The sequence below is a fragment of the Colobus angolensis genome, unplaced genomic scaffold (genome assembly GCF_000951035.1).
Source record: "Colobus angolensis palliatus isolate OR3802 unplaced genomic scaffold, Cang.pa_1.0 Scaffold433, whole genome shotgun sequence".
Lineage (NCBI taxonomy): Eukaryota > Metazoa > Chordata > Mammalia > Primates > Cercopithecidae > Colobus > Colobus angolensis.
The window spans coordinates 576,379-590,360 of NW_012117744.1; the positions used below are offsets into that span (position 1 = coordinate 576,379).

The 13,982-nt window shown below is 44.1% G+C and overlaps 1 protein-coding gene and 1 pseudogene across 2 annotated transcripts in view; both read left to right on the top strand.

Moving 5' to 3' along the window:
• Window positions 1-4,472, top strand: part of HGSNAT (heparan-alpha-glucosaminide N-acetyltransferase) — a 45,118-nt gene extending 40,646 nt beyond the window's left edge. The window contains exons 15-18 of the mRNA XM_011957099.1: window positions 1,251-1,328; window positions 1,953-2,023; window positions 2,122-2,234; window positions 3,321-4,472. Of these exons, the coding sequence (XP_011812489.1) occupies window positions 1,251-1,328; window positions 1,953-2,023; window positions 2,122-2,234; window positions 3,321-3,502 (444 nt within the window). The 3' untranslated portion in view covers window positions 3,503-4,472. The remainder of the gene's footprint in view (window positions 1-1,250; window positions 1,329-1,952; window positions 2,024-2,121; window positions 2,235-3,320) is intronic.
• On the top strand, window positions 4,248-6,575 carry LOC105522560 (annotated as a pseudogene). The gene is made up of 2 exons (XR_001003465.1): window positions 4,248-4,275; window positions 4,660-6,575. The product of XR_001003465.1 is annotated as an uncharacterized LOC105522560 (transcript).
• Window positions 6,576-13,982: the final 7,407 nt, after the last annotated feature.

Genomic DNA, 13,982 nt, shown 5'->3' on the forward strand with positions numbered 1-13,982 from the left:
GGGTGTAGGAAGAGGAGGAGGACGGAGTGGAGGAAGAGGAGGAGGAGGGGTAGAGGAAGAGGAGGGGTGGAGGAGGAGGAAGAGGAGGAGGGGTGGAGGAGGAGAGGTCAGCCTTGCTGTCTCAGGGGTAGCAGCGGTGGAAGAGAATCCGCGTATAAGTGGACCTACACAGTTCAAACCTGTGTTGTTCAAGGGTCAGCTGTACATTTTGGTGATGAAATAATTTTGTATTTAGAAATACTGCCTTTATCTCTGTAGCACTTTCTGGTTGATATTGTGCTTTTCCGTACATCCGTGTAATCCCTACATATGCTTTCTAGGTAGATCTGTGTCCCTGGAGTGGTCAGTCCACTGGGGAGGCTAGGAGGGCAGATCTGGAGCCACACTCCCTGGGTTTGTGTCCAGCTCTGCCACTTCCCAGCTGGGTGACCTTGGGCATGTGGCTGACCCGCTCTGTGCTTCAACAGCACCTACATCAGAAAGGTGTTGCAAGGATTGAATAAGTTAATTCATGTAAAGTTCCAAGAACTGGCACATAAAAACATTGATTAATATTAGCTATTAGTATAAATTATGTTTAAAGCTTCTTAACCTTTGATATTTTCGAAAATGAATTCCTAATTTCAGAGGGATTGTATGTAAAGTCCATATTTCACTGTTTTTAGATGTTTCCCTGCCTCCCCCACCCTGCGTCTGGTTCCACCCTGTCCCGGTCCCTCTTCCTAGTGCTGCTCAGACTGGGTCACCGAACAGGCCTGTCTAAGGGGACCCTTGTCACCTTTGTGGGGAATTCTCCTTGGGCCCTGCCTGGAAGTGAGAGCCACGGAGCCTGCCCAGGCGCCTCTTCTCCTCCTTTCCCCACACCCTGGGCTTCTGCATTCCCTGCAGCACTGGAGATGTGGTGTGGCTCTCACGCTTCCCCCGAGCTCTGTGCCTGCTGCCCCATTCTGCCCAGGAGCCTCTTCCTGCCGGGACCCTCTGGTGCTCTGGCCTCACCTCTGTGGCTCCTCTCTGATGCCTCCTCCTCTCTGATGTCTCCTCCTTCCCAGAGAGGGTGTTCATCTCTGGTCCTCCTTCAGCCTCCACTAGTCAAAGGCAGGGGTGATGTTTCCCTCCTCCCTGTAATTCCAGCACCTAGTAGTGTGCCCAGCAAGTGAATCTCTTTGTCGCGTAGTTAAGACAGTGGATGAATATGAAATGAAAATATTCCTTTGGCGATTCTTTTGGTCACACTGTGTTATCTCCTCCAGGCAGGAAAAATACTATTGTATTACAAGGCTCAGACCAAAGACATCCTGATTCGATTCACTGCTTGGTGTTGTATTCTTGTAAGTAAGCAGCGTTCCTCACTGAAATTCCTTTCCTTCACACGTATATTTAAAAGGAATAAAATGTTTAGCAACACTGAGATAGCCATTGTCACCACATGGCAGCAGGTACTATTTTCTTCACTTGAATAACAGAGAGGAACAAATCTTTCCACCTAAATGCACAAATTTATTTTCTTAGGAAAATGTCTTTATCAATAAGACAGTGTTTGCCATCAGACAGCCAGTAATGCCTGAAGAAATGTGAGGTATGGGCTCTATGTGGAGTGGTGTATCAGAGAGACTGGGCAAATCAGACCAGGTTGCAGACATCAACTTCCAGATTACATGGGAAAGAGAGTTGCAAGGTTGACTGTGTATTTCATCCTGACTGCAGTCATGCCTCTTCTCCAGAGTCACTGTCATTTAATCAGTAAGCTTACCCTCTTCAACTCAGTAGAATGGTGAAGAGATTTTGGGAGAATATTTTTTAGTTCATACATTTAAAAAATATGTTTCCAGTTAAAAGAGAAAAATTTCAGCCTTCTCTACGTGATTAAATAACTAATATATATTGATGTTGAAACCAAATGTTTTCTGAGATAATAATATAAAATATTAACATTCTTCTCTTCCCCATTATAGGGGCTCATTTCTGTTGTTCTGACGAAAGTTTCTGAAAATGAAGGCTTTATTCCAGTAAACAAAAACCTCTGGTATGTATGGAAAAAGCATGATTTTATGGATGATTGTTCATGTTGAAATTGGATTCGTTCTGCACAAGCACTGAAAATGCCTCCTCCACCCCTCCCAGGTCCCTTTCATATGTCACCACGCTCAGTTCTTTTGCCTTCTTCATCCTGCTGGTCCTGTACCCAGTTGTGGATGTGAAGGGGCTGTGGACAGGAACCCCATTCTTTTATCCAGGTAAGTCACGTCCAACCCCAAACACAGCTGGGATGGTGACCAGGGGTGTGGGCCCAGGGACCGCTGGAGCATCCTCGGTCTTGAGGCACTGCCCTAGTGGCAGGTGTCCAAAAGCCAGGCTGGGGGAGGAAGCAGCAGGGGCCACATTGTCCGAGGTCACATCAGGTGTCACTGGCCTGCTCCGAAGCAGTCCACCCCATTTTCACCCATGTAGGTTGTGGAGTCCTTGTATGACAGTTTGTGACCACCTGTTTCTTCAGTCTATACCAAATTGTGGAGGAGCGGAAATGATTCGGGGCACATTATCCAGTTTCTGGTTCTTAATAATGGGACTATGCTTGCTTTCTTAATATAAATCCACTACTGTAGAGATTGTGCATTAGAAGAAATACCAAGAGGTGATATCAAGGGATAAATGGAATGATTTGGATGCAGTTCCACCCAAGGACTTAGAAAACACACCAGATCGTTTCAATGCCTCATTTCAGCTCTTTGATTTGAGGAATAGTTACATTCTTTGGACTGCAGATTTTCTGCCTAGAAAATATAAGTTATAACAACAATTTTAGCTTTCCTTTCAGATTTAGTATTCAAGAATTACGCTGTTATAAAATGAATATTTTCTAATACCCTTTTTATTGTTTTGAGACAGAGTCTTGGTGTGATTTAGGCTCACTGCAACCTCTACCTCCCAGGTTCAAGTGATTCTTGTGCCTCAGCCTCCCAAGAAGCTGGGATTACAGGCGCACCCTACCACACCCAGCTAATTTTGTATTTTTAGTAGAGACAGGGTTTCACCATGTTGGCTAGGCTGGTTTTGAACTCCTGGCCTTAAGCAATCCACCCGCTTTGGCCTCCCAAAGTGCTGGGATTATAGGCGTGAGCCACTGCACCAGGCCTTTCAATAATTTTTTATATGGTTTATACTTAAATACCTAAGATATGCATTACTTATTTTTGGCAGTAGCCAGCAATGGAAGTGCACACTTCTTGGTTTTTCATTGAACTGGTTTCAAGAATTAAATAGACGGTCAGATACGACTCATCTGTAAGAAACATGATCTTCTGTATGTCTGTCTCCTTAAGGAATGAATTCTATTCTGGTGTATGTCGGCCACGAGGTGTTTGAGAACTACTTCCCCTTTCAGTGGAAGCTGAAGGACAACCAGTCCCACAAGGAGCACCTGACTCAGAACCTCGTTGCCACTGCCCTCTGGGTGCTCATTGCCTATATCCTCTACAGAAAGAAGATTTTTTGGAAAATCTGATGGTTGCCACTGAGATGTGCTGCTGGAAGACTCTAGTAGGCCTGCAGGGTGGACTGAAGCAGACTTCGTTAAAGGGAAGCATTCATTAGGAAATTGACTAGCTGTGTGTTTACAGACTCTGGGGGACGATGCTGGTGTCCTCAAACTGGTTAACTGTGACACGGCTCGCCAGAATTCTGCCTATTTGTGACTTACAGATTTGAAATGTAATTGTCTTTTTTCCTCCATCTTCTGTGGAAATGGATGTATTTGGAACTTCATTCCAAGGAGATCAGCTTTAACTTTCCAAAAGGGAATTGCCGTGAGTGTTTTTCTTCTGTGGTGGGTGAAACAATCTGAGGTCTGGTTCTTGCTGACCTTATTTCCCTGCAAACTTCCTTCCCACGCTTACGTGGACACCAACGTGAAATGCCATCACTCCTACTGCAGCTGCTATGAAGCTTACTGGATGTTATGTGTCATAATTTAGTCTATTTTTTTGATTAAATGCAGTTTAATGTTTCCAGAAAGCCAAAGTAATTTTCTCTTCAGATATGCAAGGCTTTGGTGGGTCCAAAAAATGTCTATCACAAGTCATTTTTTCCTTTTCCTCTCTCGAAAAGTTATCTATATGTTATTCCCATCCCCTCTTGCCTATGTATCTGTCTGTCTGTCCATCATCTTCCTTCCTCCCTCTCTCTGTGCATCTGGATGGCAGCCACTGCCCAGGGGAGTGACTTGGGGAGGGCAGGCACTGTCCTTGCCCATGGGTCCAGCTGAGCCATCCCTGCCGGGTGAGATGCTGGGCAAGACCCTTGGCCCGCCTGGGCCTTGGCTTCCTCACTTGTGAAATGAGCGGGAAGATGACTTTCAGTTCCCTTCCACCTCTTAGACATGGTGAGGTGACAGACATCGAAAGCTTTTCTGAAATCTTCAGAAGAAACAGTTTCATTACAGACAACTCTTCAAAATAAATAATAATGAAAATTTTAAAAACTCTCATTGGAGTAAGTCTTTTCAAGATGACCCTCCACAATGGAGGCAGTATTCCTATTTGTCATCACACAGCTGAAGACATTGTTTCTTAGATGTGAAATTGGGGACACAGAGACACAGGGCACTGTTCATGGGAGGCATCGTCACCCTTCTCAGTGTTCTGTGGGAATTTCCTGTGTGAGGAAAACGTGGCCACAGGGTTGTGCTGTACCCACCCTTCTCCGGCGAGACAGCCCTCGGCCTGTGCCACTGCTTCCAGTCTCACCACTGCATGACAGCTTTTGATCTGTTTCCAGCTCTGCCCTCTGCCCTGAATTCTCATCCGGCTTGTACTTGCCTGCTTGACCCCTCTACCTGGAGGCCAGCCCATGTCTCAGGCTCAGCCCTACCCTCCTCTCCTCAAATTCAGAGTGTTTCCTGTTTAGGTTTCCCTGGCTTTGTGAATGGATCATGCGTCTCTAGGTACAAACCTGCCATCATCTTTCTGCCTGCCTCACCTCCACCGGATCTCCCCAGTTCTGTCTCTATCTTCCACCTGTAGCTGCTCTGTTCTCATGGTCACTGCCACATCACTCGAGTCCAGACCCTTGTTATCATTTTCAAACTGGCCTCCTTCCCTTGTTCCCCCATTCTTAAAGCCACCTGTCCACTGCCACCAGATTAAGCTTTCTCTAGCCAGATCACCTCTCTTTGAGAAACCTCCATTGAAACGGAAACGCCATTGCCTGGCACACATACTCACATACTCACCTTCCCGTCTTGATCCCCATGCATCTTTCCAGCCTCCCCTCCCACTCTACTCCCTCCTGCCCGCCCCCCTCTGAATCCAACCCAGCGGGCTTCTTCTGCCTCCATCACATCACAGAAGTACCTCCTGCTTCTGGTTTCAATTAGAGCCTTCCCCGATTACATTTTCCTCTGAATTTTTTCCTATCTACATTTGATCTGTCATGTTTAAACCCCCTACTTCTAAAGGACCTTCTCTAATCTCCTCCTCATCCCCAAATAGTGTTTTCTTCCTCTGGGTTCTTGTAATGTTGGTATCAATCTCAGCATTTAGTGCTTCCTGCCTAGTGTGACAGTTACCTGTGTGCATGTGCAATTTCTAATTTCCCACGCTAGACTGTGAGCTTCCTAAGGCAAGAATCATGCCTTGTTGGTTTCTGTATTCCTCATGGCACCAAACACAGTGCCTTGTACATTGCAGACGCTAAATAAACATTTTTAAAGCAAAGTGATGTGGATTTTTAAAATAAATATTTAAGTACTGGTAAGATGAGCATGTGTCCGGGGTGCCCATGAAATGTTCATGGGGCTGTGTGGGGACAGTTGTCATTCCTCCTCCTGCCACCCTTTTCTTCCAGTGAGTCACTGTGGATGGTCCGAGCTGTGTCATCCCAAAGTTCAGCAGGGAAAGCTGAGCTGGGCCTCTCCAGATGAGTTTTCTAGAAGTGTTTCTCAAACTGTGGGTTACATCAGCTTGGGTGTCTTGAGCTGTAAGGAAGGAACTCTGGAGTCAGCTGAGCTACAGGGGAGCTTCTCTAAGTCCCGCAGCAGGCAAGACCCAGCCCGAGCTTGCTGTCAGCTAGTGGAGGCAGCTGCCGCTGGCCCAGGTGCTGGACACCAGGCATCCCCTCTCCTCCCACGAAGGGTGTGCCATAATCCCCTTCAACAGGAAATGCTCCCCAGAAGCCTCTCAGCAGCCTCTCCTCCTGTCCCATCCGCTAGAAGCGCCTTGCTTGTCCCAAGACCAGCAGGGACAGGGAAGTGGCTGTGTGGAGGAAGGCAACCCCCTGTGTGGAGGAAGGCAACCCCCTGCACAAGACTGGGTTCCTTTGGGAAGGGAAGAGGGAGTGTGTTGGGGTAAGGGGTAGAGCAGGGGAATGGTCATGGGGCAACAACTGCTGGCAGCTGCAACAGGTGCATGGCATCTCACAGGGAGGCAGGGAAGTGCGAGCTCATATGTAATGGAGCAAAAAAAATTCTATTCTGTAGAATGGGAAGAGAAAATGTGACATTTTTTATTTTTTTTTGCATTTATATTCCTAATTCCTACTTACAATAAAGTGAATATACTGCTGCTATAGGTCATAAAATGTATCTTGAAAGATTAAGCCAAGTATGAACGGGTATTTGAGAGAGAGTAACTCTTTGGAGACAGGTGCCCAGTTAACCATCCTTTGTGGTCCCCGGGGGTGTGCGGGGAGCTCTAGGTGCAGGGTAGGTGGAAATGCAGAGGACTGTAGGGTCTAGAGTGGTGACAAACAGGCAGAAAGGAGTAAGTTCCAGATCCTGGGTGCTCTCCAAAAGCTGGGATGCCCACAGGGGAGAAGGCAGCACAACCCTTAGAGAAAAATCCCACCACTGAAACCCTCTCCCCACCCCAGCCCCTTCTGGCCCCTTGTGCCCCCACGTCCCTGCACAGGGGATGGTGCAATCTTATGTCAGCCCCTGGCACAGACAGGTGTGAATCACCATGGTCTGTGCTTACTGAGCTAATGCTTAGGGTGCTTCATGGCTTTCTATGGTAAATCCAAAATTTGTTTGGGTGACATATGACCAATGAAAGTTCTGTAAGTATGGGTATTAATGAACATTATGTGACAATGAAGGCTTTTGTATTATAGAAGCACATATTCAATGAATTCTAAGCACAATCCCAGTAGTATTTATCTCATTCTTAGGTCATCTTTGCAAAGCAGGCAAAACCAAGCCAGGTCCTGCTGCCTTGACTGATGGTGGGAAGAGGCGGAGTGTATGGGTCACCAGGCAGTGGGGAAGAGAGGAAACCAGCGTGGATTGCACTTCACTCTCCCAGCTCCATCCTCCTCCTCTCATTGGCTCTCTACAAAGCTCAGTAGGGTGTGGTTTTGTAGCCTGGGACGCAATAATCCAGGAATTATATGAGGACCCAGCCCAGGTGCGTCTTTGGGAGGCACACGTGAGTATCTGGAGTATATAGCAGACAGATGCACTGTTTACTCAAGGCACACTGTGCCAAGCCCTGTGCTAACAGCAGGTTATAGGCTCCAAGTGACTTATTCTTTGGGCTAACTCAACAATGGAGGAACTAATTATCCTTATTTTATATGAGGAAACTGCCACTTAGATGGAATAAATAAATAGACAGGATTGCATGGCTGGTAAGGGGTAAACTGATGCCTCAAAGACAGTACATCTGATTGTACTTCAGGTGAGTTAGGCAGCCTCTTGCCAGCTCTTTATGAAAAGGCCACAGGTAGCAGAGCGTGTCATTTGAGCTTTTGATGAACAGGAGAAAACCTCAAATGTTGCTACTCATGAGAATGAGGTTAAGATTGTTACATTTGATGGGACACCCATTTTTAACTTTTTTTTTTTTACTTCACTGGGAAGGAGGGAGCCACCCATTTTTATCTTAATGCAGTCCATGAAAGTGCTTGCAAGGCCTACATGGGTTCAGGCCAGGCATGGTGGCTCATGCCTGTAATTCCAGCACTTTGGGAGGCCGAGGCGGGCGGATCATCTGAGATCAGGAGTTCGAGACCAGCCTGGCCAACGTGGTGAAACTCTGTCTCTACTAAAAATACAAAAATTAGCCAGATGTGGTGGTGGGTGCCTGTAATTCCAGCTACTCAGGAGGCTGAGGCAGGAGAATCATTTGAACCTGGGGGCTGGAGGTTGCAGTGAGCGGAGATTGTACCACTTCACTTCAGCCTGGGCGAAAGATTGAAACTCCATCTCAAAAAAAAAAAAAAAAAAAGAAAAGACTTACAAGGGTTTTGAGTCTATCTCTCGGATAAGACTTTATGTGGAATATATTTTACCTCCAAAAGCATTTATTCAGCCACTGATAACTCTATGAAGCTCTGTAAAGTATGTATTCATTAGACAGATTAGGTATTTCATCTGAGATGGGTAATTGTGTTTGTAATAAAATGTATTTATAAATAAGTCTGATCATGAATATTTAATAACTAGTAACCACTTGAATACATGTCTTTGGTCAGAATATTTATATATATATGTGCCTACACTCTATAATGCCTATTATGTATATTTTTTATATATACACTTATATTATATTACAATATAGTTGCACCTTTTGTGGCTGTTGTGGGCTTCATTACCCACCAGGGTATCAGCCATCAGATCCTCAACAGTGGCAGTGAGGAAATCAGGCGCTCATGGGCCAAGCCACTGGCCACAGTGGATCTCCCACAGGAGGGGTCCAGAGGGTTCGGGCGAATGGCAGCTCTGCTCCTGCTGAGGGTGCCAGGCAGCTTCCTAAGCCTATAGGAGCTCTAAAAGTCTCCTTTTTCTAGACACGAGGTTTAGTGAATGGTGTGGCTTGGATGTGATTTGTCCCCAACAAAATTCATGTTGAGCTGGGTGCAGTGGCTCACACCTATAATCACAGCACTTTCGGAGACTGAGGTGGGGGGATCACCTGAGGTCAAGAGTTTGACAACAGCCTGGACAACATGGCAAAACCCCGTCTCTACTAAAAACACAAAAATTAGCCCGGGGTGGTGTTGCACACCTGTAGTCCCAGCTACTTGGGAGACTGAGGCAGGAGAATCGCTTGAACCCGGGAGTTGGAGGTTGCAGTGAGCCAAGATCACACCACTGCATTCCAGCCTGGGTGACAGAGCGAGACTCCCTGTCAGAAAAACACAAATCAGAAATCTCATGTGAAATATGATGCCAATGTGGCAGGGTTGGGAGATGGGGCCTAGTGGGGGATTTTAGGTCATGGGTGTGGACCCTCATAAAGAATGCCCTCTTCCAGGGGTGAGTTCTCACTCTCATTATTTTCTGCAAGGGCACGTTGTTAGAAAGAGTCTGGCTCTCTTGGTTTCTCTTGATTCCCCTCTTGCCATGTGATCTCTTTGCACACACTCACTCCCCTCCCACTCTCCACCATGAGTGGAGGCAGCATGAGGCCCTCCCTAGAAGCGGAGCAGATGCCAGCCCCATGCCTCTTACAGTTCGCAGCCTGCAGAACCCTGAGCTAAATAAACCTCTTTTCTTTATAGATTATCCATTCTTAGGTTGTGTGACAGCAACACAAAAAGAATGAAGACAGGGAGCTTTGCTCCGATTGGCCCGGTTTGATCCTACCCCTTGCCTGGGCCATTCAAGATGCCAGTGCTCAGTTCCACTGCTGTGTTCCTGTGGGCCAGCCCCTCACTGGGATGCCATTGGTGTACACTTGGCCTAGAAGTGCCCATGATAGGACCCTTGTCGTCCTAGTGACCAAACCTAACTTTTCATTTGACTATTTATTGTAGAAAGAAATGCGCTCTGGCTGGTGGTGGTGGCTCATGCCTGTAATCCCAACGCTTCGGGAGGCTGAGGCAGGTGGATCACTTGAGCTCAGGAGTTTGAGACCAGCCTGGGGAACATGACAAAAACCCATCTCTAGCAAAAACACAAAAAATTAGCTGGGTGCGGTGGCATCGCTTATGGTCACAGTTACTTGGGAGGCTGAGGTGGGAGGATTGCTTGAGCCCAGGAGGTAGAGGTTGCAGTGAGCTGAGATTGCACCATTGCACTCTAGCCTGGGTGACAGAGTGAGACTCTATCTCAAAAAAAAAAAAAAAAAGAAAGAAAAAAGAAAAAAGAAAAAAATGTGTTCTTCAGTGGAAAACTTTACCCTGTTTAGAAGATACTACACCAGGTTATCTGACTGTAGCCTGCACTCTATGTGAGTATTTTTGCAACCCTTTGTAAGTTTTAGGTCACTGATAGACACGCACAATGCCTTGTCCAGTCCAGGGTCAATTTTCTCTCCTCTCACATAGTAAGGAAGTGAGCTTTCTTCCCATTTACATACTCATTTAAATACTCCTGGTTAATATTCCTCTAGCTGTTTGTTGGATTTTTTTTTTCTACTGGTTGTCGTATATGCTAATCTCTTATAAGTTAAATAAAATATTTTAACATGTGTTATAACATCTTTATGAATGCCAGACTTAATTTTTTAAAAAAGATATATTGTAAGCATTTTTAAGGTCACATCAATATGCCCAATCGATTCAACTACTAGGACCAGATAAATTTCTACGACAGAAAATTGCATCAAATGCATAACTAAAGCCTGGGTGCGTCTTTTCTTGGCTCTCCTGAGTGACTGCAAAACATCAATGGAAATTTGTTGACTCTACTTTTCTCATTTCAATTTTCCATTCTGTTAATTTCATGTTGATGAGTTTTTTGCCACAATTATAGATGAAAAGCTATTTCCACTTTTGACGCAATGGTTTGGAGTTTAATTCTTTTTATTAAGATAAAATTTATATAACATTTAATATATTAATCATGTTAGAATTTACAACTCAGTGTAATCCCAGCACTTTGGGAGGCCGAGACGGGCGGATCACGAGGTCAGGAGATCGAGACCATCCTGGCTAACACGGTGAAACCCTGTCTCTACTAAAAAAATACAAAAAATTAGCCGGGCGAGGTGGCAGGCGCTTGTAGTCCCAGCTACTTGGGAGGCTGAGGCGGGAGAATGTCATGAACCCGGGAGGTGGAGCTTACAGTGAGCTGAGATCGCACCACTGCTCTCCAGCCTGGGTGACAGAGCAAGACTCCGTCTCAAAAAAAAAAAAAAAGAATTTACAACTCAGTGCTTTTTGTTGTGTTCACAAGATTTTACAATCATCACTACCTAGTTCCAGAACAGTGTGACACCCCCAAAAGAAACCCCACACCCATTAAGCGCTCACTTCCTTTGCTCCCCCTCACTCCTTAAGGCCCTGGCAACCACTAACCCACCTTCTGTTCCTATGGATTTGCCTGTTCTGGGCATTTTTGTCATTGATCGTGTTGTTTTCAATAACTGTCCATGTAGAGGCACATATCAGTGCTTCTTTGTACGGCTGAGTACATATCCATTGTATGAATACGCCTCAGCTGTGTATCTAGTCTTCCATTGATGGATATTTAGGTGGTTTCCACTTTTTGGCTATAATCAATAACCCTCATATGAAAAGCATATCAAGTCTTTGTGTGGGCATATGTTTTCATTTCTGTTGGGTATATCTTCAGGAGTGGAATTGCAAGGCCATATGATAGCCCTATGTTAACCTTGGGAGAAACTTCCAAAATGTTTTCCAAGATGGCTGCCTCATTTCACCACCCCCCAGCATTGCATGGGGTTCTAGTTTCCCCACGTTTTCACCCACACTTATCTGTCTTCTAAACTATACCCATGCTAACAGGGTTTAAGTGGATGTTAAGAATGTCTTCTGTGCTCATTGCCCTCTTGTATCATTTCTTTCTTTATCCTGATGTGTCATCATTAATAATTGAAATGTCCTCAGAATATTTGTCGTAAGTTAATTTACATATATAAGGCATTTACAAGGGTATAAAATGATTTCCTCAGTGAATGGAGTTGTCTCATTTATTTGCAATGTACTGGATGATAGATTTGATTTTCTTATTAGCATACTCTATTTCTGAAATAAACCATCTGTCATCATTTTGTATAGTTAGCTAGTAATTTTATGTCAAAATCCATAATTCTTCCTGGCCTATTTTAAAAGTTTGGGTATAGTGGATTTAATAGCACACACAATCTTTCCATGGCTTTTCTTTTTTTTCATGATTAATGAAATAAATTTGAGAGATGAATACCTAAACTTGAAAAATATGGGAAAAAGTGTCACTGAAAACAATGACCACTTTTGGTGAATGCTTCCAAATATTTAAACAAAATTTTTTTTTTAGTTTCTAATTATTCCCAGTTGAGTTGAGTTGACACCTCCTAGGAGGGCAGAGGCTCTCTGTCATGTGACTGCTCACAGTGGTGCTTCAACCTCGGCCTGGGGAGAGTAAATAACTGCACCGCATAGAAGCAGTCAAGGCAGCCCACATAAACTAGAGCTATATGACTAGCTTAGGAGATTGTCTAGTCCTTCCACAGCAGGCAGACTTAAGCCTGGACGCCCTGGGAATGGCCCATGAGGACAAAGGGGCTGACTGTGGGAAAATAGGCAGTGATCAGTGCAGCCATAGAATGGAGAATATATTATATAGAAATCATTTTTCTCTGTTTTCTAATTTATTACCATAAGGTTGTTTATATTAGTCTCTAGGGGTTTAAAAACTACCAATTGTTTCAATTGTGTTTATTAATATTTAAGTTAGTCTCTTCATCTTTTCCTCAACATTGCACTAGGTCTGTGTATTTTATCATAATTTTATTCATTTTTGTCATATTCTATGTAATAATTGTTCCATATTTTATTATCTACCTTATGATTTATTGTTACACATTACGGCATTTAGCTTATGCTTCTATATATAAGTTCCAGAGACTGACATCTAGCACACATATTGTTGGCATCCTCTATTCTATTAACTGAATTTGCAGTTATCTTATTTTGCCTAAAACTCTTGAATCAAAGAGAGTGCACAACTTGGATTTGGAGGAGTTATATTGTCTTTTAGTCCAAAAAATAATATTTATTAGGAATATTGCCTAGTTTTAATCTTTAAAATTTAAAATTCTTTAATATATTATTTAAAAATATTATTACATTATGGGTAACAAAGCTAATCTCTTTGATTAAAATATTTTATGTTTGTTAAAACTTTCTTTGAGGCCAGGCACAGTGGCTCACGCCTGTAATCCCAGCACTTTGGGAGGCCGAGGTGGGTGGATCACGAGGTCAGGAGATCGAGACCATCCTGGCTACAATGACACTTTGTCTCTACTAAAAATACAAAAAAATTAGCTGGGGGTGGTGGCAGGAGCCTGTAGTTACTCAGCTACTCAGGAGGCTGAGGCAGGAGAATCACTTGAACTCGGGAGGCAGAGGTTACAGTGAGTTGAGATCGCACCACTGCACTCCAGCCTGGGCGACAGTGGGAGACTCTGTCTCAAAAACAAAAATAAAACAAAAAAACACTTTCTTTGAGAGCAAAATATTTCAATGGTTTCGTTGTGCTGAAAAATGTGATATAAAGCTCAGGTTCAACATATGTCAGGACAAGCGTGTGTTTCATATTGTTGAAATTTTTGAATCATCAATAAATGTTATCTGTGTTATCACCAATATAATCACAAAGGGTCTGTTGAAATTTTTCACTGTGGTCAAAGAATTGTACATTTTATCTTATGATTCTGTCAAAAGTTCCTCCTTATTATTTCAAACCAGCAATTATCTTCCCTAAAAAATGAAGCCATGGGCATTTTTCTCAGATACCTTGTCTTCAGTTCCTCCATGGACGGTGGACAGTTCCACCATAGATTCCTTCCCAAAGTTCAGAATGTGTGGTTCATCCCACTTCTTCTTTGGAGCAGGCTAATTGAGATTATCGCTTGAGAGATAAGCATACAGAATATTCTACCTTCAAAGTGTTACAAAAACCAGTTGGTTTTCTCTATGATCCTCTCCATCTTTTTTTTTTTTTTTTGAGATTGAGTCTTGTTCTGTCACCCATGCTGGAGTGCAATGGCACAATCTCGGCTCACTGCAGCCCCTTGACTCCTAGTTCAACCGATCCTCCC